Genomic DNA, 12,500 nt, shown 5'->3' on the forward strand with positions numbered 1-12,500 from the left:
GACCGGCTCCAGCTGACCTCCACGACCCTGTATAGGATTAAGCAGGTATAGAAAATGAATGAATGATTGGATAGTGTAAGGCACAGGCACAAAATAGTATAGAGTGACATGAAAATAAGGGACAGCCTTGGAAATGAATCTGTTCTGACCCTCGGTCACTAAGAAAGGGGTACACGAAATAGGGGAACAAAGGGGCCAATTGGCTTTACTCACCAATCGCAGATTTTGAGTTTTTTTTGGGGGGGACGTTGTATCTGTATTTACTTATCCCAGATATGTATGTTTATCTAAAAATCTGTAAATAAAAAATGAACATAGCTCACCCTATGACCTGTCACAATTGTTATTTTATTCTTTTGTTGCATATATGCTGGGTAAATCTCAGCATAATGGTGAAGTCCATTCCCTTTGTGGCCCAATCAGTTCTCAGTCATACACTCTGAATAAAAATGGACAAAGTCATCCACTGTCATACTTTACGCCAATGTGGAACTCCTTTAAAGTGCAGAACCATGACAGCTGCTCGTCTTTGGCTGTAAAACATCTGCTTCAACTTCTCATACTTTTAACTTAAACATACACATAAACACATAAACACATAAAAAGTTCTTAATAATTCCTTATCTCACATGTCATCATGGTGTCATGTACTTGGCTTATTCCCGAGTGGTGTGGGTATAGTCTTTTTTTCTCAACAATTCCATAGTTTAAAAAGAAATTGGTCCAAAATAAAGTTTTTATTATCGATACCATATTGAATTGCTCCCTATCAGATTTCAAGTGTCCAGCTCTCCAGCTTCACCTTCTTGTCCAAAGTTGCTTATTTTTTTCTTGCAAAAAAGACCCAGATGGTGGAATCCCCCTCTCAACTGTGGACAACACTAGTTTACAAATCACCGAGTGATCTCATGTTGACTATGTCCAGTGTTGCCAAGACTGGGTGGTTTCCTGCCCAGTTGGGTAGTTTTTAAACTCGAGTGTGCACATCAAAGCTCATTTTGCTTTGGCTGGTAAACAAATAAGTGGGCTTGCTTGGGGTCAGTTTGGTGGTATTCAAAGATATCTCAAAGGATAGTTTGAAACCAAACCCAAGAGTACACCTACTTCCTTCTGTCTCTCAGCATAACCGACACAAAATCACACAACTGCAGACGGAAGATGATGGGGTTTCCCACAAGTTCCTCGATCTCCCCAGAGACTGGTCTTTGGTCTTCACTCTTACCTTTATTTGGCAATGATAAGTAGTCAGAAAGGGTTGAGGAGGGTGATGTAGACCTGCAGTCACTGATATGCACATAATGACAAAGCTCAAAGATTTAAATGACAGAATCAAGAAGCGCAAAATGCAGTGTAAACTCACTTTTAAGGACTTGAGGTTGAGTAAAACGAACATACAGGAAGTAACAGAGACAGCTGTGATGACCAGAAGCATTGTTAACTCTGGAAGGAGATGAACATATGTTACATTCAAACAAAAAGCTGAAGGGATCTTTGTCTCATCCATCCTGACTGAAGTTCTTATAAACTCTGATTAAAATGTCCACTTTGTTCTTCAGGAAATCATTCCACTGACAATAAGCAGCTTGTTTTTCATCTCATAATGCACCTCAAGAAGTATGGTGTCGGGGTGTTTGACTGCTGTGGTTATTTTTTCACTACAGCTCTCGGTTTTTAAATTTTTGGGCTAGAAACCATAAGCTAATGCTACGCAGCAAGCTAACACTGACAGGCATTGCCGCTACACGTGATCAGGCATTATTTGGTGCAAAATTAGATGATAAAATAAAATAAAAAAGACAAATAAAAATGTAAAATTGTCCAACTGACTTGATGGCTTTATGGTCCTTTTGCACTAGTCTCGCTTTACCTCGGTTCTACCCGCCACGGCCCCGTTTTGCCCTTTTGCACTAGGGCTGAGACGGGTAGAGCCGCTCCAAGCCGATACATTTTTCTGTAACCATTCTAGCGAGGTTCTATCAGGGCTGAGCAGGGACTATTCCCGATGTCACCGCCCTCCGCGCCAGTGATTGGTCGGGGGGCGGGGCCGTCAAACGTTTGAATCAGGAAGCGGGAGTGAGCGCGAGGCGACTCGCGGCTCGCAGCGATTTTATTAAACAGCACAAACGTCTGTTTGGTGATCCAACTCTTTGGTGCAAATGTTCATAAACATGGTGGCTGTCGAGAGAATTAAAAAAGGGATGTAGACGGGTTGTTTTACTCTCAGCCGCTCGCGGCTCCAGCTGATTTCTCATCTGCGCCGACACAAACAAAGGTGTTGCGCAATATAGTACGTCACAGCAGCTTCACCCCAACCCCCCCCCCACTTCTCCCCTGGCTGTGCAAAAACACACGGGTGGAGCCGCGCCGAGCCGAGCCGGGCTGTAGCGAGACTAGTGGAAAAGTGGCATTAGATATTCAAAAAGATTACCATTCTGGTCAAACGGCTCTGATACATGTATTTGGCTTAAGGTTTTTCTCCCACTAGGGGAGTTTTTACGTGTTTACGTAATAATTGCTCAGGGTCATGTTCTGGGTCTCTGGAAAGCACCTACAGACAACTTCTGTTGTAATAGACGCTATATAAATAAAATTGATTGAATTGAATTGAAAAAATATTGCTGTGCTAGCACAATGTATAGCTATAGTTATAAATAAATAAAATGATATATAAGATCAAATGTGTCTGTCAAAGTTCACATGTCATGTGAGTAAGTACTGTACATGGTGTACACATGAAAGTGTAAGGCAGAACTATCCAAGTTAGAACCAGTTCGTTTTTACCTTTAAACACATCCAAGCTAGCATGTCATCTTTTTTTCTTTCTTTGAATCTTTATTGTAAGCGTGTTATCTTTTTTTTGTCTTGTAGTCTTTATTTTAAGCACGTCATCTTGTTTTCTTTCTTTTAATCTTTATTGCAAGCCAAACAAAACACTTACTTAGTGACTATATTTATCCTACAGGCTTTTAAGTGAGAAAGAACTGCAAGCCTATTTAGGGGGCGTAGAGTTAATTTTTCAAGTTTGTGCATAATCTTTACTGGTAGGCTACTATATATTTGATTTTAGTCTTAAAAATGTTAGACTACTCCTTTAAAAGTACATTGGATCGCTTAAAAATGGGACCATTAAGTCACACTTATACAGAATTGTCACCAACACGCTGAGAAAACTTTTTGCACAGACAAAATTGGAGCACATGATGGCAGTGCTAAAGCAAAAAGCAAAAAAAAAAAAGTCACTAGAGAAACTTTACTTACTGTCTTCAGAAACTGGAGTCCTGCCATGAGCTCTGGGTTTCCCCTAGCTCGGCGAGCACTGTGTGCGTAGCTTTTGTTGGACACCCTTGAACTCCCTTTCCTGTTTTCCTGCCTGAGCATGTTGCATTGAAGCACGCCATTCTGTCTGTACAGGTGATCTTACGCACAGGATATGGAAACTCTGAATGTGCTGTGCTGTTCTGAGTGTGTGTGTGTGGGTGTGTGGGTGGGTGAGTGAGTGTGTGTGTGCTGTGGGGGTGGAGGGGGAAGTGCTGTGCCGGTCTGTGTGAGTGTGTGTGTGTTGTGGGGGTGGGGGGTTTGAAACGGGATATGTTGGGAATAACACAAAGCAAAAAAAAAAAAAAAGTGTCACATGATCTGAAGCACAGGGTTGATTTATTTGGCTTCAGAAAGAATCTGTTGCATGTGGTTTGGAGGAGGGAATGTTTTCCCTCTTTGCTCTCAGTGTGCACAGACACAACACATGGAAACATTTTCTAAGAGGCCGTGGGTCTGTGAAAAAATGGTCCAGACGTTTTATTTCTTCTCCCTCCTTTCATTGCTTTTTTTCCCCCTTTCAAACTGATTGAATTACTTACATCTGTTCACCACATGCAGAAATCTATCAATAATGAATATTTGTGATTGTGCTCAACAATTGTGATGTGCGGTTATTAGATATATTAGTGCTTTATTTAGGTAACAATCAAGTGTTAGTGTTGTATGCCAAGTATTGCACTGATAATTAATTCCACACAGTTGTAGCCGGGATATATCAATGAACATCCTATTTACAGGGTCTGTTCCAGTTTGTAATAAATACACTTCCACTCATATGAGACAGTTGCATGTCTGCTCTATTGTCTGCCATAAATATGCTGGAGGGGTTGGTTAAATATTGATATCACCAAATTTCTGCCTCCCCCTTACCCCACGTACTCTCCCTCCACCACCAGTACACACACACCCACCCACACACACACACACACATACACACACACACGCACACACACACATTCCAAACCCCTCCTTCTGTCTCTCCTTCTATCTTGTGGTTATTTCACCCTCACAGTAACCTTGCTTATGCATATTGCATATGTAAATAAAGCACCCCGCCTCTGAAGTAATTGTGTGCATCTTTTACAGAGCTGCATATCTCAGCTATGGGTTTAAGAGAAAAGCACGATGGGAACAACTCATTTCTCTTTGTTTAGCAATGTTCCTTTTCTATTTGAGTTCATCCATGAATTCAAGAACTACAGATGTAATCGTGATCACTTTATTGCAAATTTGATCTTGTATCTCTCTATTTCACTTTCTCGTACTATACAAGCAGTTGGTAAATGCTCTAAATTTCGTTTGTAGTCTTTTCCTTCTTTCCCAGTCGTTTATCACTACTGTGTACTTTCACAGGATGAACGTTAATGTGTAGATGTAGTTTTATAAAAGGTTGCCATGTCAGCGCCAGTGTAGTGGGCTTATTAAAGTGTCACCTTCTATCATTCATATTTGGTCCGTTTTAGCTCATAGCATAGAGCTAAGGTACTTAACTGAATCATCAGGTAGATTTATTATTCTTGTCAAAGGTGTGATGGTATTTTTTTTATGTCATTGCAAATTCCAAGGGGGGACTGTTTGGTTGAAAGACAGTTGACAGCGAGTGATGGGGAAGAACGTTACTTAATCATTTTACTGAAAAGCATCTGTCAGTAGTCCTAAAAATCTGAACGTCTGACAAATCCTTCATTCAGGTGAACTTAGAAATGCCTCAATTACTGGGAGAAGTAGTTTCTTTTTCAATGTGTGGTTCATATGATGTGGTTTTAAAAAATCCTGGTGTATGAAAGCCTTTGTTCGCTGTAGTTTTTATTTCCTTCATTTATCATTGCTAAGAAAAAAACAAGCACAGTAACCCCAGTCAATCCTAATTTCAGGGTTATGTTACAGAGAAATGTTACCTGGAAAGTTAGATGGTAATTGTCAAAGGAAACCTACCAGGTATCAAGTTAAATCTACAGCTTGAAAATGCGCCATCGTTAAGGAACGAACATTGTCTGAGCTACTACTATAGTTTCACTACAAATCACGGTGAAAGAGATGATTTATTGCAGAAGGAGTGCATTTTCCCTCTCCGCACAGTCATCAAGCACCTGCACAATGGGAACATTTAAGTAAAATAAAACGATGATGTTAAGTGGTCAGTCTCGCCTGCCAAGAACCCTGAAATATCGTCTGTACTCGACCATTGTTATTTAGAAAAACCAAATTACACTGAATTGTCTAATGTGTAGAGTAGTTTTGTGGTCATTCCTAATATATCAACCTTTATTGCCATCTTTATTTCACTTTTTTTCTTCTGCTTCAGCAGAGAAACATAAAATAAATAAAAAATAAACTACTGGCCATTAAAAGAGGAGTCCTTCCCTTAATTTTCTGGACATACCTGCCTCATCTCTGGTTATTATACCCCAGATTAAACCACATTACCAAAGGTGCTGACATCCCTTTTCATTCAAAAGGTCACGTATCTGTAATGGGCTCATGGCATATGAGGAATCATGTTTACACATTTACAGTGTAAGAAAAAAAGGAAAAGAAATATAGGTCTTTACCTTAGTCAGCCCAATGACATACTCTGAAAAACCTCTAAAACCTAAACAACGTTTGAAAATAGCCTCCTTGAACTTGCAGATTTTCTGAAAATCTTTTCTCTTCAGCTTCTGTAGGAACTATAATGTGAAAAATAATAAGTCAAAACATCAGCTTTTTTGTAAGTTACTGACTTTGCCCCTGTATTAACATTTAGAAAATGAACGGTTGATGCTGCGTCTGTACTCGAATGCATTGCTGATCCAGCTGGAAAGGTCAAAGAACGGTATCATGGCTGCAGTTCAGAAGGCACATTTATTACAAAAGGTCTCAAAGCGTTAAGATGCTGAACTGAACTGTCTTTTTCAGGGGTTCAACTCTATAACTGAATCAAAAACTCTGCATTATCATATTCATCATTTCAGCAAGCTGTTTCCGTGAACACACAACGTGTGCTCTGAAGGCAACTGAAACAGACTGTCCTCAGGCTGCAAACAGAAACCAAATATGCGAGAGAGACAGTGGGAACATTACGAGTTGCCAAATCAGCAGTGTGGTACACCCTTAAAATAAAAATAAAAGAACACAAAAAGCTTCGGACATTCGCAGAACACAACACTTGTGGAAGGGTGTAGGATCTTTTCAATGTAAAGAAAAAAAAATCCACATCCACAGTGAAAAACGCTCTCCGGGAGGTAAGCACATGCTCGTCCAACTCTACCATAAAGAGAAAATAATCAATTCAGTTCAGTTTGTTTATATGATTCCAGTTCATAACAAAGGATTTTGAAAACGTTTCTGGTTTTATCCTGGAGCCATAGAAATTGAGCTAAAATTGGAGAAATATGATCTTTACTGTTAATTGTAATCAAAACTATCACTTTGGACCAGCCAAGAATTGTAAGAGTTTTTTGTACAGCCTACAAACAAGGAACGGCAGTAGTACAACCATAAAGCAACACGTGCACGACTCTCTGTACGTCACTCTGGGACAGGATGTTCCTGAATTTTGCAATAATGCTTAGAGGAAAGCAGGGAGGGCGCCATGGTGGCCAGGTGGTTAGTGCCATTGCCTCACAGCAAGGAAGTTGCTGGTTTGAATCCCGTTCTGTGTGGAGTATGCGTGTTCTCCCCGTGCTTGCATGGGTTTTCTCCGGGTACTACAGCTTCCTCAAACAGTCCAAAAACACGTGTTTCGAGTTAACTGGAAAATTGAAATAGCCCGTAGGAGTGAGTGTGTGGTTTGCTTGTCTGTATGTGGCCCTGAGATGGACTGGTGACCTGTCCAGGGGAACACCGGGGCCTTTTGGCTGAAGAGAACTAGGATAGGCTCCCGCATCTCTGTGACCATAGATTGGAACATGTAGGTATGGATAATGGATGGATGGAAAGAAGGAAATCCTAAAAACTTGCTTTGTGTGTCTTTTCAAGGACTTATCCGGGAAAAATCTTTTTTCTTTTTTTTTCACCAGAAAGTGCACAATATATTTAAAAGCCTCAAGAAAAGGAAGCCAGAGTAGACTTTGCCAAAACAAATTAAAAAGACAGACAACTGAGATATTTAAGAAAAAAAAGATGCAAGTCCTGGAACGATATTCTTGAGACACATACAACTATGATCCACCTACTGTACACCAGAATAACAGGCTGAAAAATGCATGGCTCCAGAACAATGAGAATACTGGGTGGCTCTGGCAGGTACATTGATTATCTATCAATCAGAAGATTCCAGGTTCCAATGCTTTGTCTATATGGCAAAGTATCGCCAAGATGCTGAATACCACATTGGCCACAAAAGTTCCTAGCTCGCAGGGTGGTTTGAATAAAATCATCTTCAAACTGAATAAATGTAAAAGCGAGCGTGGAACATGTGGAGGCGTTAGGATGACTTGAGAATGCAGAGCTTCCAGTGACACTGGCTTACAAGAGTTTATTGGTGATGTAGAAGCTGGCGGATGAATTCTAAAGTGTTTAGGGATGTGCCGTCTGCTCAGATGCAGCAAAGTTGATTGAATGGCGCTTCACAGCACAGATGGACAATGACCCAGAACATACTGTGGAAGCAACCCAGCAGTTTGCTCAAATATAGAAATGGAATATTGTACAGCAGAATGCTCAGTTACTCAGTCACAACCCAATCAATCCAGTCATAAGGTGTTTTGTCTTTGCATTTTACTCAAAGACTAAACTAAAAGCAGAAAGTCCTAGAGACAACAGGAAAAGATGGCTGCAGCAAATGCTCTGGCTGAGCATCACAAAGGAAGAAATCCATTTTGTGGTGTGGTCCATGAGTTGCAGACTTCAGGCAGTCCTCCCCTGCTAATAAACCTCTGCTTTGTATTAAACTGAACAATCCATTTCAGGTTACATTTATTTGTCCAATTACATTTAAGCCCCTGAGAAAAGGGACTTACATATTAAAGAGCAGTAAATCCTAAACATGAATATGAATGTGAATACCCTCGTAATTTAACCCATTTTCTTGATGTAACTGATTAAATATGCTTTAGTATTTGAAAAAGCTATCACAGGTGCCAAGTATGTCAATATCCAAGTATTTTTACTTCCTAGTATGACTGTAATAAACATCCTAAAACAAAACATGTTTGGCTTTAAATTTATTTCCTATTTAATCCAATAAAAAGACCAATTTAAGTTCACATTTTGAATTTATGTTTTACAAACAATTTTGATTTATCAATCACTTTGTCAACATATAGTCATGACTTCAAAGCAGTTTTTAGGTCCATTTGCCATTTGGTCTGACCTTTGGTTTTAAGGTTTTCTTCCTGACTGTGTTGTAATTTTTTTCCAGTAATTCTCAGGCAAATCAGCTGTGTTTCCTGTTTCCTGCAGCAATGTGCCAGTTTTGGCTCCCTATAATAGCATATAATACATAATGCCTTCCACTCTTGCATTTCACTCAGTAATTTTTTGCTCTTTTCTTTTTTGTTCTTAGAGGACACATAACTCTCATTATTGTGTTTACTTTTATTTTCTCTTTTTATTTCTAATTGTGTCATTTTAAAAAAAAGTGTCATCAATTACTCCGAAAATTGCAGCAGGTTTCAAAACAACACTTTAAATACACGTATTCGTCTTAAAACACATGATACAGAATAACATAATGGCTAGTATATAATTAACTAATATAATTATGCTTTAATATAGTACTCCACAATAATCTCCATTAACAGGACTCTGGAAACATTAAATATAACAATGTTTATAACACTAAGCATAGTAAAAATATGAATAGCAAATATGTGTCTTATAGTTTCATTGTTTCTGTCATCTTTCTTTCTTGAATTTTTTCTTCTATTTCTTTTTTTAAAGAACATTAAGGGAAGAAATGGGTGGAAAGGGTTAAATGAACAGGGGTTTTCATTAAAACACAAAAAAAAACTAACAAGAGGCAGAGCATTTTCAAACCAGTGGATAAAGAAAAAAGAAAAGATATAATATGACAATTTCTGTTAAAAAAATATATTAAACCTTTGAAAGTTTAAAGTGTACCATTCCATATCAGTGCATTATGATATCTGTGGAAGTGATAGATTAAAGCTTTTTTGTACCATGTTGACTTTATACATTTGACAGTCCAATTAAAAAAACTTAAAGAACTAGGAATCTATTCACAGGAGCCTAGAAACATTTGAGGCATCACAAGTCTTGTTGTTTTTAGCAAAGCTTTACTGAAACCCACATTATATTTTCCAGTCTCTTTAAGATGCCAACAGAAAATCGAGGAACACAACTCTCTCAACCCTAAATAGAACAGGAGCACTGCAAATATCTGTATGGGACAATCTCCTGGCAAAGGGTTAAATCTGTGCTTGGTTCTGAAGGAAGTCAGACTAAATACCGATTTGCTTCTAGAGTCATTTTGTAGAGGTTTTATTTTGTGCAGATATTATCTTGAGGTTGACCGTTTAGTGTTTTTCTATGGCTGATGCTCTTAATTAGGAAATTGCCAACAATCAACCAACCGATTATTCTGCCAAGCAATTAGTCAATCTTCCTCCAATAGTAGTGTATTTTCTGCTTGTCTCTAAGTATCTTAGTAAAGACCGAAAAGTAAATATGGATCATCATTCAAACTTCAGCCCCACGGACTCTCCAGGGTAGACCCCTCTATCTATCTATCTATCTATCTATCTATCTATCTATCTATCTATCTATCTATCTATCTATCTATCTATCTATCTATCTATCTATCTATCTATCTATCTATCATAACATCAATCTGTTAAACAAAATTCCCGAGAGAGAGCAGATGTGTCGGGGTCCAATTTACAGTATTATCAGAGCATGATAACCATAATAGCTGCGGTAACCTTGATTCACCTATTTGGCAGGAAATCAAAGTCCTATCCAGGTGTTCAGTATGATGTCAGCCATCTGTGTGTACAAACAGATGTGGGGCACAGATGACACATAATCTCTACATGGAGCTTATCCACACAGCTGACTGTAGTGACAAAATTTCTGTCATCACAGGAGATACTAATGACATCATTGTCAGCTACAGACAGTGCGCTCATAATTTACTGCATGTGTGCCTAGATTATGTTTGAGTACATGACTGTGTTTAAGTTGCTGAGAATATTACATCTACAGTCTATAGATGTAGCATCATTAACTTACTAAATACATACAATACTGCACAGTATAGATATGATCAAACATTGTCTTGTAATGAAGGACAGGGATTGTAGACGGTTTAGCCCTTTTTATGAAAAATCATCCAGAGGATGTGAATTGAGTGGAAAATTCTCAAACACAAGCTGCACGCGTACCTTTTAATTCAGGGTTCAATATTTGCATTGAACACAAAGACTTTTCAGCTTCTATCCACCGTGGATGTGAAGAAAGGTATGGAGAGCTGCAGGTCTGTTGCAACTCTTTCTTCTTTTCTAATCACGTCTTAAAACTTTCTTCAGTGCAACAGCATTTCATTGACTGACTGTTATTAAACTCATTCACTTTCAAAACTGTTGGAACTGCAATGATCAATAATGGTATATTTTATTTGTATTTAGTTCTATTCCTTTCTCCTACTTTCTTACTATAGTTTGAAATGTATGTTATAGTGCTTTTTTTAATGTAACTTTATATCCCATCCCTTTTTAAAGCCAGCGTATACCCTTAACAGTTACACTGTACAGTCCCGTTCTGATACGATTTTCATTACATTATTCTGCTATATGTCCCTACATTTATAGAAACTATTTCCCCTGTATTTTACTGCGTTCTGATTGGCTTTCTCCTCCTCACAAATAGCGGGGGGGAAATCTTTTAAATGTTTGCCACAGAGATTTCCAGAGATCAGAGCATATATATAGTGAAATGCAGCATGCCTGCTCCTATACGTGCATTTTGAATGAGGGTTAGTAGTGATATTTGCGTATAACAGAAGCACCGCCTCCCTCCGATTGGACAATGTCTACGTGAGGGCGTGGCGAGGAAAGATGAGAGTTGGAAATCCATGCCCTTACTGGGAAGACATGGAGAGCTATGGACACAGTCTACACGAGTCCAGTGCGTATCGCAGCTAAAGACATACATATTTATCCTGTGAGGAAACCAACGATTTGAGAAACGGAGAGGAAAAAGAAAGGGTGGCTCGGCTGAGGATGGAGTGTGCATTTGACGCACAGAATTTGATCTCCATTTCTTTGAGGAAAATCCAAAGCTCCAGGACGCAGAGAGGAGGCATCAAGCTCCACAAGAACTTGCTGGTAACGTACGTTCTGAGAAACGCCAGGCAGTTTTACATGAGCAAAAACTTGTCGCAAACGCAGAGGTCGCCTCCGTATGAGGATGTAACTGCGGTCCGCGGAAGGCAAGAATACCTTGAATTGACCGGGAGCTTCACGGAGTTGTCTGATGACTTCTACTGCAACTTTAGCGGGGTTGAGTCGGACACTTGGCAGTGCGGAGCGCACCAGTCCAGCGGGCAGCCTGCAGAGCTGCCGCACCAAGACGCATCTGCCTGCGCACTGGTATCACCCAGTGACTCTGACCTCATGCTTTCCGAAGCCTGTTGGAGCTGCGCAGACAAATCCTCCTGGGAGTTAACTATCCCAAACACACAAGCCAACCAAAAGACCGTCCTGGACTTGGACACTCATGTGGTGACTACTGTCACGAACGGATACTTCCACTCAGACTGTTGCGCGCAGCCGAAACAGCCGCAGGGCGCGCAGTGCTACACTAGAAAGCGAAAGATGCAGGACACAAGTTATTATATTGTTGATCCAGAGTTTTATTTGCCAGACTTTGGGCCAGTGCCGTATAAAAGGATGATGGGTGATGAGGATTCGCATACAGATTCGGACCAACTGGACAGCACAAACATCTCCAACCTGATCTCGGTTTTGGGTTCAGGTGGACTATCTGAGTTTGTGAGTTGGCAGCAAACGGACCTTGAGCAAATATTCGCCACTCAAACAATTTGTTTAAAACACACACTGCTAACAGGCAGTGGTTGGACCAGAGCAATCGAAGCATTTTAATTTGCATCACTGTTTTTTCTTTGTATCGTTTATTTTGTTGATTTCAAATAAAACCGTGTCTTGACTGCAATTTTCACTCTCTGCTCTCTTATTAAAGAATATTTCAGAAATGTGGTTTCATGGAACAAACATATC

General features: G+C 39.6%; 1 protein-coding gene across 1 annotated transcript; it reads left to right on the top strand.

Annotated features, from left to right (window-relative positions):
- Positions 1-11,327: 11,327 nt before the first annotated feature.
- Positions 11,328-12,435, top strand: ier5l (immediate early response 5-like). Its single transcript, XM_061729909.1, has one exon. The coding sequence runs from the start codon at positions 11,484-11,486 to the stop codon at positions 12,363-12,365; it is 882 nt and encodes a 293-aa protein (XP_061585893.1). The 5' UTR covers positions 11,328-11,483; the 3' UTR covers positions 12,366-12,435.
- The last annotated feature ends 65 nt before the right edge of the window (positions 12,436-12,500 follow it).

Source organism: Cololabis saira, chromosome 9, assembly GCF_033807715.1.
Source record: "Cololabis saira isolate AMF1-May2022 chromosome 9, fColSai1.1, whole genome shotgun sequence".
In the NCBI taxonomy this organism is placed as follows: domain Eukaryota; kingdom Metazoa; phylum Chordata; class Actinopteri; order Beloniformes; family Belonidae; genus Cololabis; species Cololabis saira.

Coding starts and splice junctions, on each gene's coding strand:
- ier5l (XM_061729909.1), top strand. CDS start 11,484: ATGGAGTGTGCATTTGACGCACAGAATTTGATCTCCATTTCTTTGAGG.